This window comes from Ipomoea nil, unplaced genomic scaffold, assembly GCF_001879475.1.
Source record: "Ipomoea nil cultivar Tokyo-kokei standard unplaced genomic scaffold, Asagao_1.1 scaffold0302, whole genome shotgun sequence".
In the NCBI taxonomy this organism is placed as follows: domain Eukaryota; kingdom Viridiplantae; phylum Streptophyta; class Magnoliopsida; order Solanales; family Convolvulaceae; genus Ipomoea; species Ipomoea nil.
The window spans coordinates 2,241,154-2,258,064 of NW_017616730.1; the positions used below are offsets into that span (position 1 = coordinate 2,241,154).

General features: G+C 34.4%; 2 protein-coding genes across 8 annotated transcripts; both read left to right on the plus strand.

Moving 5' to 3' along the window:
* The first annotated feature begins 1,534 nt into the window (after positions 1–1,534).
* On the plus strand, positions 1,535–3,665 carry LOC109162086 (cytochrome b5-like). The gene is made up of 3 exons (XM_019310763.1): positions 1,535–1,884; positions 2,622–2,688; positions 3,145–3,665. The coding sequence occupies exons 1-3, from the start codon at positions 1,801–1,803 to the stop codon at positions 3,396–3,398; spliced, it is 405 nt and encodes a 134-aa protein (XP_019166308.1). The 5' UTR covers positions 1,535–1,800; the 3' UTR covers positions 3,399–3,665.
* Positions 3,666–5,787: 2,122 nt separating this feature from the next.
* LOC109162053 (60S ribosomal protein L13a-2) lies at positions 5,788–10,462 on the plus strand. 7 transcript variants are annotated; one of them, XM_019310727.1, is made up of 6 exons: positions 5,788–6,133; positions 6,275–6,391; positions 6,486–6,573; positions 7,543–7,662; positions 10,159–10,194; positions 10,243–10,326. In XM_019310727.1, the coding sequence occupies exons 1-5, from the start codon at positions 5,862–5,864 to the stop codon at positions 10,180–10,182; spliced, it is 621 nt and encodes a 206-aa protein (XP_019166272.1). In that variant the 5' UTR covers positions 5,788–5,861; the 3' UTR covers positions 10,183–10,194; positions 10,243–10,326. The 7 variants fall into 7 exon arrangements, with proteins under 7 accessions (XP_019166272.1, XP_019166295.1, XP_019166247.1 ...); XM_019310750.1 differs by lacking the exons at positions 10,159–10,194; positions 10,243–10,326 and adding an exon at positions 10,376–10,462 and having other exon boundaries at positions 7,543–7,690; XM_019310702.1 differs by lacking the exon at positions 7,543–7,662 and having other exon boundaries at positions 10,039–10,194; positions 10,234–10,333.
* The last annotated feature ends 6,449 nt before the right edge of the window (positions 10,463–16,911 follow it).

Genomic DNA, 16,911 nt, shown 5'->3' on the forward strand with positions numbered 1-16,911 from the left:
ATATTTTATTTTTAATACATTTTAACATATTCGTAGTATATGCTTAACAATTATGCTAACTCTAATTGGAATGAGGTTCGAACCTAAGACCTTTCTTATAGAAATTAATGAGTAAGTTAAGGATAATAAAATAGTTAACGGAATATTCCGTTAATAAAGTTTATACTAACGGAATTTAAGGTTATTTAAGGAAAGAAAATAATATAATAAAGGGTAAATAAGGAAAATCATTAAAAATACTAAAATCAAAATATTATGAACCATTCATTTTAAGAAACAAGTAGTACCGACATTTTTTTTATTCCAGTTAAGGGCCTAACATTATTGGCTCTTATTAGAATTGTATTGTATATATATATATATATATATATATATATATATATATATATATATATATATATATACACCCCTATGTGTGGATTTATATATTTATTTATTAATATTTACACCATGGCATGCATTCATCTATGTATAAATTTACACAGTTATACATTATATCTACATCTACAAAATATATATATATATATATATATATATATATATATATATATATATATATATATATATATATATTATGTTGCTATTATTATTTCTATTTCTATTCACTAATCATACTACTTTAAATATTATCGCTACATAAATTTGAAGTAATATAATATTACCAAATAATCTCATAATTTGAACCGAAATAAGGTAATATAATATTACCGTACCTACATTAATAATATTATAATACTTGCACCAATCATGGAAAAAGAAAACCATTACAAGTCTGCAACACTCTCCTGCATTTATTCCATTTAATATTCTTATAAAGAAAAATTATAATTTATGTACATTCATAATATGTTAAATATCAATGTAGAATTATTCATGGTGTAAATATTGTCTTTTAATTTTTAAAATTGTATATATATTATCATTCTCGTACCAAAAGAAAAATTAACAGAGCGTTTGGTTGGAGGAATTTTAAATTTCCTTCCCACATAATTCCAAAGACCATTAAATTCCGTAGTTTGGTTGGAGGAAATTGCAATTCCATGGAATTGCAATTCCCCCATTTTCATGGAATTAAAATCCCATGTCCCCCCTGGTATTTTAATTCCTGGGAAAAAAAGATAGTGATGAGTCAAAATTACCCCTGCCTTTTTTTTATCCTAAAATTAATGTCTAACAACAATAATGGACATTTTTGACTTTATACTACTTATTCCCTTTCAATTCTCATGTATACCAAACATTGGAATTGAAATTCCCAGTAATTCTATTCCTGTCAACCAAACACTGAAATTTAAATTCCCACTTTATTCCCAGTAATTCAACTCCCATGGAATTACAATTCCCTTCCCACATAATTCTCCCCCTCCAACCAAACGCCCTGTAATGAGTAACATTTACAATACGTGATATGCAATATATGTACCGTTTTAAAAAATGAGGGATAATATTTACACCATTGATAATTGAGATATGATATTAAAATTTTCCTTTCTTATAAAATTAGATTAGATTGCAAGGGGGGGCCCATGGCCATCTTTCTCCCTCCCACCAACCATGAATCCGCTTAAAATCTAACTTTCAATTGACCAACCAAACCTACCCCCACTCCTTTTATTTTCTCGCATAAGCATTCCAACCACACTCCTCGTCTCACCAAAAAACGTTGACACTTCACATCATTCCTGCTCTCTCTAACTCTTCAAGCTTTTCTGGCTTGAAGAGCTTCAGATCTTCTTCGTACTTGCTTGATTTTGCTTATTAGCAAACACCATTTTTTGTTGCTTCTCTCGGCGTGTCTAAATGGGTGCCAAAAGGGTCTTTACTTTGGCCGAGGTCTCCGAGCACAACCACAACAAGGACTGCTGGCTTGTCATCGGCGGCAAGGTTAATATTCCCCTCTCCGTGGAAATCGTGTAGCTTTTGTTTTGCAATTAAGTGGGTCGGACTTGCATTTGCCCTTTATTTCTTAGATCTATCAAAGATTCAATCTCTATCACCTCTGTTTTGCACATGTGTTTTACTGGATTCTTATTCGTTTTCTGGCCTCTCTCTCTATGTGTGATTTTCTGAGTGCGTAACTCTGTTTCCATGGCAAACCCTTTTTATAAATGTGCAGGATTGTGTTCCATTATTGGTTAATCAGATTGTTTGGCTTTTGATTGCTATGTGTTTGTGTGTTTGGATCTGATGCTGCTAAAAATATGTTTGACAATCTGCAAGTTAAGGTCATTCATCATTGGTTGTACTAGGAATTGGTTGTTAAACATGTATTTTTTGTTTTAGGTTTTGTGAGCTTCTGCTACAGATTGTTGAAATAATTGTATCCAGTTTAGTATTTGATTTAGTTCTGCATTTAGGATTATATAGATAGCCAACTGCCTATCTATATGCTTCAAAATTAACAGTGGGAATCAATCATTTGAACAGACTAGATATTTCTGCATTATCACCCTTAGTTTCTTCCTATCCCACATTACTGCTTCAATGCAAGAAAGTGTTCTTTCAGCAGGAGCATTATTTGGCTTGATCCCCCCCACCCCCAATGAATGAATGGATTTATCCTACGATAGAGCTTTCTCAACATGTTGACCTTGCTATTGTGTGTTCTGGGCTTCTGGCAGGTATATGATGTGACAAAATTCTTGGAAGATCATCCAGGTGGTGATGACGTTTTGTTGTCAGCAACCGGTATGATGTTTTCCTTTATATACTGAATGGTTAATAAAATATCTTAAAGTTGTAGGTTACTTCAATTCTTCGGTGTTTGCTTTCCTTTCTCTAGTTAGTAAATGCTCCCTAAATGTTTTAAAATTGATCTTGTACTCAATTATCTACATATGCATTGTTGCAAACATGTGTGTCTAGGTTTTGTAATGTTGGATCATAACATAGTCAAGTGTTTTGATACACAATCTTAGCAGCTGAGAGAACATTGTCAGGGTGTTGACTTGGTAACCACAAGGTTACAAGTTGATTCTTAGCTGAGCGGCCTATTGGCTTTCTTGGTTTGAGCCAGTTAGCTATGGGTAACTTAGGCTGGTTTACTTCCTTATGATCCTTTGTTAGTTAGAGTCACAAAGCGGGGTTTATCAATTGCGCACACTGTGTTTCCCTCGTCACTCTAAGATGATTCCTTGTTTGCAGGAAAGGATGCAACTGATGACTTTGAGGATATTGGCCACAGCAGCAGCGCCCGGGCAATGTTGGATGAGATGTTAGTGGGTGATATTGATTCTTCAACCATTCCCGCCAACACCAAGTACACACCGCCCAAGCAGCCTCACTACAACCAGGACAAAACGCCAGAGTTCCTCGTCAAGATCTTGCAATTCCTACTTCCTTTGATGATTCTGGGTGTCGCGGTTGGCATCCGTTTCTACACCAAGCAATCAGCTTAAACACTTGCACTGCTAGGAATCTGAATAAGAGTTTACTCCATTCATTAGCTCCCCCCTTCCCCCTCCCCCCACCTCCAATTCATTACCCAAAATTACTTCTTTGTTTTCATCTATTCTGCTCAATCATGGTTTGTTTTGTCGTAATGGATACACATGTTTTGTGACTTCAATTATGGTTTTGGGTGTGTCTGTTGTTTTCATTGATTTTGCAATAAGTTTATTCATAGTTAGTGCCTTAGTGGGTCATTCTTGATGCTTACTGATACCTACCCACTTGATGTTATCTTCCTTTCCAAAACTCTATTTAATTAGCTTTCACTCTCTCAGAGTTGAGAAGGGTCTTAATCATATACATTACACTAATAGAAACATACAACCCAAAATGTTAGTTCATTTATGTGAGTTATTGATTTATTTTTTAAAAGGTTGACATGAATGTTTGCATGGAAAGCACATGATCAAGTGGCATAGAATTTAGAGTATGCATATCGGAAAATACTATATGTACTCTTATTTTCTACTCTCAATTTTAACTCTCATACACAAAATCTTGATGCACATCTTGGTTATCTCTCTAGGCCTCATAGAAAATGTCCCTTGGCATGTAATTCGTGACAAAATTTTGGAATTCTAGCCTTAACCCTTCGAGAGTGTTAATAATGTGGTAAATCTCCAACTATATTTAAATGTGCAATTTAAAAAAGATATATAGAACTCATGTCAACTTGTCAAATTAGCTTTAAGAATCTAACATTATGCAATTAATCAGAATATAACATACAAAACAGTGATAATTGTACCTTTTTTTTTTTTATAAGTTTGAAGTTCTTATTAGAGCATTTTCAAAGCTTAAAATCCTAATTACACAAGAGGACTTATTTGATTGCTGTCCCAAAATAAAATGAGAATACACCTATTAAAACCACAATTTATGTACAAAATTTATGTTCATGATCTACAAAATTCATGTTCATAATACACATACATATAAACACGATATGATGAACATGAATTATGTGCATTATGAACATGAATTCTGTGTATTATATTAAATGTTTATGTGCCCTCAGCTATATAATACACAAAATTCATGTTTATAATGCACAGAATCCATGTTCAGAATACACAAAATTCATATTCATTATATTGTGTTTATGTGTATATATTATACATACTAGTCTTTTCTATGCGTGATGCGCAAAAACATATGTCCAATATTTATATTTTTTAAAATAACTAACAAATCCCTACCAATTAAAATCTATATGAAATAAAATTTATTTATTATAATAATTCAATATATAATTTCTACAACTATTATTATAATTAAAGAATATAAGAAAATATATGGTGGATGCATGTGCATGGTAACAATAAAGGAAAAGATAACGGAAGTTATAACGGTAGGGGTATTTTTGTCCAAAAAATTATATAGTACAACTCTAAAAGCACAATGTACAAAATGATTAGCATTAAAAACATTAACATAAATGAGGGATATAACTTTGATTGAGACTTATTATGTTTTTAGATTAGATTATGAACATGCATTCTGTGTATTGAACCAGGGTCCACACTGCATTGTGTACTCAGGACCACAGTGTACTCTCAATTCTCAATTAACTTTAGAAACTACGAAAGATAGGTAATTGGGCCATCAAGTTCAGTCACTTATGGTTACAATCATTGGTCCACACAAGTTGTATGGACCATGTTTTGTTTAGTATAAAAATAATGTATATTCAGTATAAAATAATGTACATTATATTCAAGGGATGTACATTATTTTTGTTCTAAGTGTATATTATATTGTATAATGTATATTCAGTACAAAAATAATGTACATTTAATATATATTAAAAATGTACATTTTATTATGGTCTACATAACATTGTGTGGACCATGGTCTACACAATAATTTGCTGGTTATATCACGGAACAATAGTTATGCTGTGCATCCATATGCACCATGCATGGTGCATACGGATGCCAAAACGACGTCGTTTTATTAAATAACGCGCGTCTCTCTTTAAAAAAAAAAAATTCAGGTTCGATTCCCAGCAACAACATTATATTGTTCATTCATTATGGAATTATAGTTCATTGATTATGGAATTATAGTTCATCGATTATGGAATTTTAGTTTATCGATTATGGAATTTTAGTTCATATGTTGTTGCTGAGAATCGAATCTGATTTTTTTTTAAGAAGACGCGCGTTTTATTAAAACGACGTCGTTTTGGCATCCGTATGCACCATGCATGGTGCATAGGGATGCACAGCATAATTTGCCATCCCGGCAATACTCGGCCCAAGTTTCTTCCCAAGCTCCCGGTTCAACCTCTTTGGCCCATAAGCAAAACATTAGGTTAGATAAACCCTAGCTCTTAACATACATCACAATTCACACAGCAGTTGAGCTCAACGAGACAACAACTCCTTTCCGGCGAGGTAAGTAGCAAAATGGTGTCCGGATCGGGAATCTGCGCTCGGAGAGTGGTGGTGGACGCAAGGCACCACATGTTGGGACGTCTGGCATCCATCTTGGCCAAGGAGCTGCTCAATGGACAGCGTGTGGTGGTGGTCCGCTGCGAAGAAATCTGCCTCTCCGGCGGCCTTGTCCGTCAGAAAATGAAGTACCACCGCTTCCTCCGCAAGCGCATGAACACCAAGCCCTCACACGGTCCCATCCATTTCCGTGCACCATCTAAGATTCTCTGGCGCACCATCCGAGGGTAAGTTTTTGCTCTAGAAATCCTTCGTCAATGTGACATGCATTTTTTTCAATCTTTGTACGTTTGTTTTTCTGCATATCTATAGGAATTTAATTTTGCAAATTGAACTTTTTGTGTGATTTGACTAATTGTAATGAATAGAATGATTCCGCACAAGACTAAGAGAGGAGCTGCCGCTCTGGCTCGATTGAAGGTCTACGAGGGTGTTCCTCCGCCGTATGATAAGGTTAAGCGAATGGTTATACCTGATGCCCTTAAGTGAGTTTACTACTCCATCCTCTCTCACTCATTCCTATAAAAGCTTTCTTCCTTTGATTGGTTTAATTAATGTTTTGAAATTGTGACTACGCAGGGTTTTGAGGCTCCAGGCTGGGCATAAGTACTGCTTGCTGGGTAAGCTTTCCTCTGAGGTCGGCTGGAACCACTATGACACCATCAAGGTAACTTTTTGATTTTTTTTTCTTCAAATAATTAGGAATTGTTATTGAATTATTGCATTGTGACTGTGCTAAATGAATTCTTTTTTATTGTGCCTTTTGTATTTGTTTTAATTTGTCAACTAATTTGCATTATTCAATTAAGGCATTTGGACTAGTAATGACAATGTGAGCTAGCTTGTAGGGGGCTAACAATCTGTTCCCTGCGCCCTGTCCCTCTTCTTCATCCTTGATCTTTTTCCTGTCCAATCCCTGCACATTAGTATGTATAGGATACAATACCTGCCACTATTGGCTGTGGTGTTGACTTATTTAGTAACCGCAAGGATATAAGTTCGACGGCCAACTGGAGCGGCTTATTGACCTTCCTCGTTGTCCTTTGCATACCGCTCGGGTCACAAGGTGGTGTTTACCCTGTGCATACCCTCAAGTAGTGGCTACAGGTTATACTTATCATCCAAAAAAATGCATTTAACATTAAATTATTTAAAGTTTTAACATTAAATTGGTATGTTGATGCCCTGACAGGTAATCCTCACACCTACCCTATCTCGTAACTAACTATATTCATACCTACCATATTCATACATGGTAGTAGGGTTAGTACTTTTCCTAGGGTTTTGACTTCTGAATTGCAATATGATGGGAGCTTTTTTGGTTCTAAGTCAAACCTTTTCAGCATTTATAGGATGCCTTGTTATGTGTGTGCTAAATGCCTAAAAGGTTAATATTATTTTTTGGAGGGGGATGCAATCACTTCGAATAATTATCTGTACTATCTGGCTTTCATTTTTATTCTGATTTTGTATGTAATATGGTGTCATCCTCTGCTGTTTTGAATTTTAACTGCTTGGTTACAATTAGTGCTAAAACATAAATTAAATAACTGGTCACCCTTCAAATTTGTGTAATTACAATTTTCCGTCTGGACAATCAAATTTGTGTAATTACAATTTTCCGTCTGGACAACAGGTTCTAGAGAATAAGAGGAAGGAGAGGGCCCAAGGAACATATGAGAGGAAGAAGCAATTGACAAAGCTTAGGATCAAAGCTGAGAAGGCTGCAGAGGAGAAACTTGGTTCCCAACTTGACATCCATCCTTACCTCGGTTAAGTACTAAATAAGGATCATGGAATGTTTTAGCAGATAATATATTTGAGCAGAGATATTGTTGTGTTTGTATTGCAATTTTTTGGTTACCTACAACGAATTATTTGTTTGCAGTTGTTTTTCAGTTTTACTTTTGAGCTCTCCATAATATAATATTGCTTTATAACAAATTTTGTTTTCATTAATGCTTTGTAATGAAGGTTAACATGCATTTCGTGTGTTTCCTTCTTTCCCTTTTTTTTTTTTCTTTTATAATAATAATAATAATAATTTAATTTAGTACTATTATTATAGAAGTATTTGCCAAGTGGTACATTGCTCCTAATTTCTTTGATTTGTGCTTCGATGGAAATTTTATTTACTATTTTTGCCCTCAACATCTAATTGCAGACTTGATGTGGAAAATCATGTACTATTTGAGGAGATAAATAAGTCTAAGTTATCCATAATTGATTGATTCAAATCAAGAAAATTAATAAATTTTATTTACTATTTTTGCCCTCAACATCTAATTGCAGTCTTGATGTGGAAAATCATGTACTATCTGAGGAGATAAATAAGTCTAAGTTATCCATAATTGATTGATTCAAATTAAGAAAATTAATAAATTGCTCCTGTTGAGAACTTATAACTTGTGATTATTAAATCAACCATTACCGACTAACTTTCAATCTGTGACTTTTGTCTTAAAAATTGTTTCTTTTTTTTTTTTTTTATATTGAACCGACTAACAACAAAAGGGATGAGTTTAGACATGATGTGTACGGTATTGGAGTAGTTCAGTTGTAATTTTTTTTTTTTATATTGAACCGACTAACAACAAAAGGGATGAGTTTAGACATGATGTGTACGGTATTGGAGTAGTTCAGTTGTAAGTTATTACTTTTGAGACTAGCTGGGTTTCTCTTTTTGGGTTGAATTGACCTTTCACCCGAACCATTACTTTTTTTTTTTTTTTTTTTTTTTTTTGGGTTCAAGCATAAACAAAATATTTGTTCGATTTGAGCGGATCAGTTATTAATGAGCTAAATTGATTTATCTTTTTATGATCCTTTATTGACTAAGGTTTTAAAACGGGTTGAACTTAAAACGCATATTCAAGTAGCAATTGTGCACATCTTCATCATGTGAGGTAGAAATTGAGTGTAAGTTTGAAAATACATTTATATTGTTAATATGGAATTTAAATGAGGAAAATGCTATTTTCCTTCCTCCCCTTAATGCAATTTATATTCAGTGGTGCCATGAATTGAATAACCACCCCCACTTTTAATTAAATACTAAATTAATCTAAGTTTTTTTATGAGAAGTACTTAACATTATTCTTTAAATAATTCCATCTAAAAACTAATCATTTACTCTTTAAATAATTCCATCTAAAAAATAATTATTGCACCATTAGTCCTGCCTATGATGATATGTGGTATTGGCATGGAGACCCAAAGGGAGTTTATATAGGGGGCTGATAATCCGTCCCCTGTGACTTTTCCTTGTTCTTCATCCTTCTTTTTCCTGTCCCATCCCTGCACATTGGTATGTATAGAATACAATCCCCCCCCCCCCCCCCCCCCCCCCCCCCACTATTGGCTATTGACTATTGACTGTACTTAGTAACCTCAAGGATGTGAGTTCGATTGCCAACTGGAGCGGCTTATTGACTTTCTTGGTTTGAGCCCGTTAGCTATAGGCAACTTAAGTTAGTTTACTTCCTTGTTGTCCTTTGCCGGTTAGGGTCAGGGTTTATCCCGTGCACACCCTCGGGTAGTGGCTAGAGGTTATACTTGTCATCCAAAAAAAGTGCATTTAACATTAAATTATTTAAAGTTTTAACATTAAATTGGTATGTTGATGCCCTGACAGGTAATCCTCACTCCTACCCTATCTCCTATCATGTTGTAACTAACTATGTTCATACATGGTAGTAGAGTTAGTACTTTTCCTAGGGTTCTGACTTATGAATTGCAGTATGATGGGATTTAGCTTTTTTTGGTTATAAGTCAAACATTTTCAGCTGAATGTTTAGTCCTTGTTTTTATATGATGCCTTGTTATGTGTGTGCTAAATGCCTAGATATTAATATTATTTTTTGAAGGGGGATTAATCTAAGCAATATCTAATATTCAAGCTAACATTATACACTTTGAATAATCATATGTACTATGCTGCTTTCATTTTTATTCTGATTTTGTATGTACTACGGTGTCATCCTATGTTGCTTTGAACTCTTGTGATTGTTCAAGAATATTGTTTATAACTTTGAATTTTAACTGCTTGGTTACAATTAGTGCTAAAACATAAATTAAATAACTGGTCACCCTTCAAATTTGTGTAATTACTCATCTTCCGTCTGGACAACAGGTTCTAGAGAATAAGAGGAAGGAGAGGGCCCAAGCAGCATATGAGAGGAAGAAGCAATTGACAAAGCTTAGGATCAAAGCTGAGAAGGCTGCAGAGGAGAAACTCGGTTCCCAACTTGACATCCTTACCTCGGTTAAGTACTAAATCTAGTTATTCCTTAAGATATACTATTATAAGTACTAAATCTAGTTATTCCTTAAGATACTATTAAGGATCATGGAATGTTTTAGCAGATAATGTATTTGAGCAGAGATATTGTTGTGTCTGTATTACAATGAATTATTTGTTTGCAGCTGTTTTTCAATTTTGTTTCTCAAGGCTTGTGATTAAGTACTAAATCTAGTTATTCCTTAAGATACTATTAAGGATCATGGAATGTTTTAGCAGATAATGTATTTGAGTAGAGATATTGTTGTGTCTGTATTACAATGAATTATTTGTTTGCAACTGTTTTTCAATTTTGTTTCTCAAGGCTTGTGATTAAGAATCAGTTTTACTTTTGAGCTCTCCATAATATTGCTCTATAACAAATTTTGTTTTCATTAATGCTTTGCAATGAAGGTTATGTTGCATTTTTCTATTATGACTCAGGCATTCATGTGATGGTTGTGAGCACATAGCCATTAATGTGCAATCTAACTATCAGCTTAAGCTTTTAGTTGAGATGGAGCACATGCTTCAATTTGGTATCAGAACCGCGACTACGGTTTACCGGTCCACGTGTTGCTTGGAACCCACCGCACACGTGAGGGGGCATGTATAATCCAACTATCAGCTTAAACTTTTTAGTTGAGATGGAGCACATGTTTCAATTTGGTATCAGAGCCAAATACATCGGCCCATTTGGCATCAGAGCCAAATACATGGGCGAGGCCGATTTGATGCCGAGAAAGCTTGATCCCGCCGAAGTTAAAGGCACCCACCGCACATGTGAGGGGGCGTGTGAGCACATGCACATAGCAATTAATGTGCAATCCAACTATCAGCTTAAGCTTTTTAGTTGAGATGGAACACATGTTTCAATTTGGTATCAGAGCCAAATACATGGGCGAGGCCGATTTGATGCCGAGAAAGCTTGATCCCGCTGAAGTTAAAGGCAAAATCGTCTTCATGTTCGGCGATGACCTCGATAGAAACCTCGTATTAGTAGACAAAGCAAGCGAGGTCGGCGCCGTCGGAGTCATCTACTCAAATCCCTCCAACGTAGATTCTTTACCTATATTGAACGCATGCTTCAATTTGGTATCAGAGCCAAACCAAAGGTCATGGGTTCGAATCTCAGCGCCACTCATAAGCGACTACGGTTTATCGGTCCACGTGTTGCTTGGAACCCACCGCACACGTGAGGGGGCGTGTGAGCACATAGCCATTAATGTGCAATCCAACTATCAGCTTAAGCTTTTAGTTGAGATGGAGCACATGTTTCAATTATGGTGAACAAGCATTTCTTGTGTTTTTCTTCTCTCCCCACTTTTTATTATTATTATTATTATTAATATTATAGAAGTATTTGCCAAGTGGTACATTGCTCTCAATTCCTTCTCATTTGAGCTCTGATGAAAAGTTCTCTGATGAAAAGTTTATTTACTATTTTTGCCCTCAATACATCTAGTTGTAGACTGACTGGTTCAAATCAAGAAAATTAATAAATTACGCTCGAGAGTTGAACTTATATAACTTGTGATTATTAAATTAACAATCCCTCAATCTTTTGCCCTTTGGTTTAGTTCTACCCTTTGGCTCGTCTTCTTGTTGGTTTAGTATTCAATTTGTGACTTGTCTTAAAAATTGTTTCTTTTTTATATTGAACCGACTAACAACAAATATTTTTAAAATTTCTTCTTGTTCAATATCCTCCCTACCACAAACAATTTGCTTATAAAGAGGGTGGAAATTAGCCCAATATGTGCTATGTGTGGAGTTATGGATGATAACACAATACATGCATTAGTGTTGTGTGATTATGCTAAGTCCATTTGGGATCAATCTAACCTTCCACTTCCCCATTTTGTAACGAATATTTTCTACGAATGGTTTAGAGTAATCCTAAATGTTCTAGATGCTAATGGGATATTGTTTGCACCCGGGATATTATACAACATTTGGAGAGCCCGGAACGATGCCTTTTGGAATGCATGCCTGCCAAGGCCGAGGAAGATTATTGCGATGGCCATAGCGTCCATGCATGCGTGGCAGCAGGTACATGTGGCTGTTCCCTCACAGCTGACCAACCATGCCACTGCCGGTGCAGCAATCCCCCCCCCCCCCCCCCCCCCCCCGCCGATCACAGCCGATGCCGCCGCTGCCCCCCATTGTCGCTGCTACTGGAATGGGAGTAGCGGAGCCAATCCGCTGTTTTGTAGACGCTGGGTTTCGACCCCAGTTCAAAACCGCCACAATTGGCGCAGTGCTATTCGATGCGCACGGCGGGTACATCTCACCGTACGCCGCACCCTTACAAAACTGTTTCTCACCGCTTATGGCCGAGGCTCTTGCGTGCAAGGAAGTTTTATCATGGCTCAGGGCACGTGGCGAACCGTCAGTTGAGTTGTTCACAGACTGCCAGACACTTCAGGCATATTTAGCCTCCTCGGCAATTCAACCAAGATCCTATCTTGGTTACGCCCTTGATGACTGCAGGACTACTATGGCTATGTTTACTTATTGCTCAGTAATTTATATTCTTAGATCACAAAATTATTTAGCACATATGTTGGTAGTTGAGGCTTTTGATCACAATACGACTATGTACTGGGATGTTATCCCACCTGACTCAATTTTGAGTTACTTATAAATATAACCACATTGATTTTTTTTAAAAAAAAATTGTTTCTTTTTATATTGAACCGACTAACAACAAATATTTTTGAAATGAAATTTTAAAATAAGGAAATGTTTAAAAAGAGCCCAACTTTTCATGGGCAATGGAATATTCAAAAAAAAAAAAAAAAGGACTAACAACAAATATTTTTGAAATGAAATTTTAAAATAAGGAAATGTTTAAAAAGAGCCCAACTTTTCATGGGCAATGGAATATTCAAAAACAAAAAAAAAAAAAAAAAAAAAAAAAAAAAGGCAAATAAAGAAGGATGAGTTTAGACATGATGTGTGTGGCATTGGAGTAGTTGAGTTGTAAGTTATAACTTTTGAGACTAGTTGAGATTCTGATTGGACTGACGGTCTTATCTTTTTGGGTTGAATTGACCTTTCATCCGAACCATTACTTTATATTAGTCGTTTTTTTTTTTTTTAAAGGTTCATGTATAAATAAAACATTTCAATGTGAGCGGGTCAGTTATTAACAATCTAAATTGATTTATCTTTTTATGGTCATTTATTGACTAAGGTTTTAAAACAGGTTTAACTCAAGACGCATATTCAAGTAGCAATTGTGGACATCTTCATCATGTAGGGTAGAAATTGAGTGTAAGTTTGAAAATACATTTAATATTTTCCTTATTGTTAATATGGAATTTAAATGAGGAAAATGCTATTTTCCTTCCTCCCCTTAATGCAATTTATATTCAGTGGTGTCATGAATTGACTAACAACACATATTTTTAATTAAATACGGAGTACTAAATAATCTAATTTTATGGTGTCACTTCAATAAAAAAAAAAATTTATGAGAAGTACCTAACATTACTCTTTAAATAATTCCATCTAAAAAATAATCATTGCACCATTGTACAATGTACACTAGTGTTCATAACTGCTTTAATTATATATCTTGGTCACAATCAAATCTTATACCTTGAGACTAATATCAAAGTTAAACTATTAACTTCTTATAAATGGTTCAATCAGTCACTAACCGTATAAAATTCAGTATTGTAGAATTTTTTTATTTCATTTTTTTTTGAAAATTATTTTTTATTTTTTATTTTTTATTTCTGTAGTGTCATGCATTATTGCCGTATCCTTTGCTAAAGCTATTATTGAGGTGGCCAGAAATACGTATGAGAGATCCCTCCCATAGTCCCATGTATATTCTATGCCAATAGCCCAATACTATTATTGAGGTGGCCAGAAATAATGCAAAATGAGTAGACCGCAAGCATTACTTGACTTGCCAAAAGTATTAGAACATTAGCCAAGTGGTCGAGCATAGAAGCCACTTGATGAGGACATGGGAAAATCTTGGCTCAAAGGGTAGGTCTTCAACAATATATAGCGCACCCTTGCCTCCCCGATCATCCTTAAGTTGACTCAATCACCCATGGTCCAGTAGTTTGTGATCCTAACCTTCAACCCAAACATCAGAGTTCAATTCTTAGCAACAACATTATTATTTCTAATCTACTATTTAGACTATACATGTATTATTTGGACGTTCTCGACAAAACCATCACCACCAATCGCTCCGAGAGGTTGCTTGTCGATCGTGCGTTTTGACCGCTCTGTTTGATCGATTTCCGCCACAATAATTGTGCCTATATATTCCTATTACCGCAATTATTGTACACGCTTTGCTAATACTCTGTGCCAACTGCCATAATGAAAAGTAGTATAGTGTATATATAACTGATGGAGTACTTAAAGCAATAGAATATATGATGGATGCTATCATGGATCACCTAAATTTGGTACGTGCCATATGATTACTTCCATCCATTTATAAATATATAGGGAAGGTGTGGACTAATATGACCCATTTATTTTTTTGGGTCAGATCACGAGGTGTCCTGAGCAGACCCTAACGGTAAGATGCACCTTAAGTCTGTACATACTCAGACTAATCTCCGTTTGCACCAGGCCGGCCCAGTTAAGGGGCAAAGTGCTGGCGATTAGTTTTTCCATACGAGAGAGAATTCGAATTTTCGACATTTCTTTAAGGGACAATAGTGTAGGGCCGCTCACACCAATCAAGCTGGTTTAATATAACTTATTTATGTGGGTAGAGCAATGATGATATTGAAAATATAGAGTAAATGACGAGTCAGTTTTATAAATTTAAATACTTACAATAATTATAAAATTGACATGTTTTGTTTGACTAAAATCTTTAACAATTGATAAATCTTGATGGACGACTGAAATCATACATCATTTTTTTACAGGGGTTGTTCTCATTTGAACACACCCCTATATATATTTCGAGTTAGACTCGAGACCTCTGTACTTATCCAATTACTACATCAGTATCAATATTTGATGAAAACTTATATATGAATTCCTATAGAGTAAAGCTCTCGCCCACGTACCTTGATTTTATAAATAAAACAGATAGAGAGTAATACAAATTGTGTGTCACTTTTTATGGACAAATAAAAATATGACATGTAAGCATAGAATATAATTTGAAAGTACATATAATATTACCCGGATTTGATGGGTTTCACCACAAACACATTGAAAAGTATTCCATTTATGATACAATGAGGCAGCCAATTCTACTTTTATAATTAGAGTGACACCCACACCATGTGCGGAAAAGGTTTGTTACACATTATGTCATAATTAATGCGATACACCATTGATTAATGAATGGAATGGAAGGACTAATTTTTGTATTTTCCATCCTTAACCTAAATATGGGAAAATCATGTCAGAATTAGCTATGAACTGGGCCCCATCCTATGCCCCCTTGACGTGGCATTAATCAACTTGATACATTTTTGGGATGATAGCCTTATAGGCACCTATATTAGGCACTTCTAATTGCCTCCGCATTCCTATATTATTAGTAATTAATAGTTACACGCCCAATAGTAATTTTATTTTGAATATTTGCCCACTCTGACGAGAAATTTTCCGTCACCATCCAAATATAGACAAATTATTATATAGACCATGAATGTAATATACATTTTGAATATATTAAAAATACATTATTTGTTTACTGAATATTTATTATTTGATAATATATAAAAATCATGTACTTTAACTTTACATATACAAATAATGTATTATTAGTATATTACAAATGTACTCCATACTTTTTACTTATGGTTCATAAAAATGTGTGGATTATGGTCCATTGCTTAATTATTGCCAAATATATGCATCGAGTAAAATGCATTTTTATGTAATTGCTCGCTTTTTATCACATTATTTGTATATTATGACATTTCACCGTCACTATCCAAATTAAATATATGCATCAAGTTAGCTCACGCGTTAACTAGAGCAACTCGTTCTCAACCTGGTCTTCGTTGTTGGCTTTCTTCAATTCCTTCTTGTATTGAGACTATGCTTTAATTTCAATGATAAGTTTGGTTTTCAAAAAAAAAATGTGCATCAAGTAAAATTCATGTATATGTAATAACTTGTTCTTTTAATCATATGATTTGTATATCATGACACTTTTAATTTACGTGGTATTTTATTTTTGTTACTACTTTTACTCTCTTTAGTCAATAATTCAGTGAAAAGTGTTAAAAGTTACATGAGAATAGTTAAGAAGGTCTCTCTTTTCTTTTCTTTTTTTTTTTTTTTTTTTTTTGTCTGTTTAGGCTTGTAAATGAATTATTAATCAAAAGAAAATATACGGAGTAATCTTTTTTTTTTTTTTTTTTTCATTGCCTCTATTTCTTAAAATGTTGATACCAATCTCAAGGGTTTTTGCATGTTATTGGCTTGGAGTCTTGTTGGATGTGGTAAATTATTATATGTGCTTTAACGGTCTACTATAGATTTTTCAAAGTGTTTGTATACTACTGCTTATAAAAATGTCAAATTCATACTTGGTATTAATAGAATCATGTACTATGTGACTACTAGCGAAACATATTTTTAATTTTTCTTCGAATTAGTCAATTAGATGAGCTATGTCTCAAAAATATTACCTATATTTCTTATTTACACATTGTACATATATAACGACCCAAATGAAAGAGTACAAATGTAACACATTTTCACATATTCAGTGGT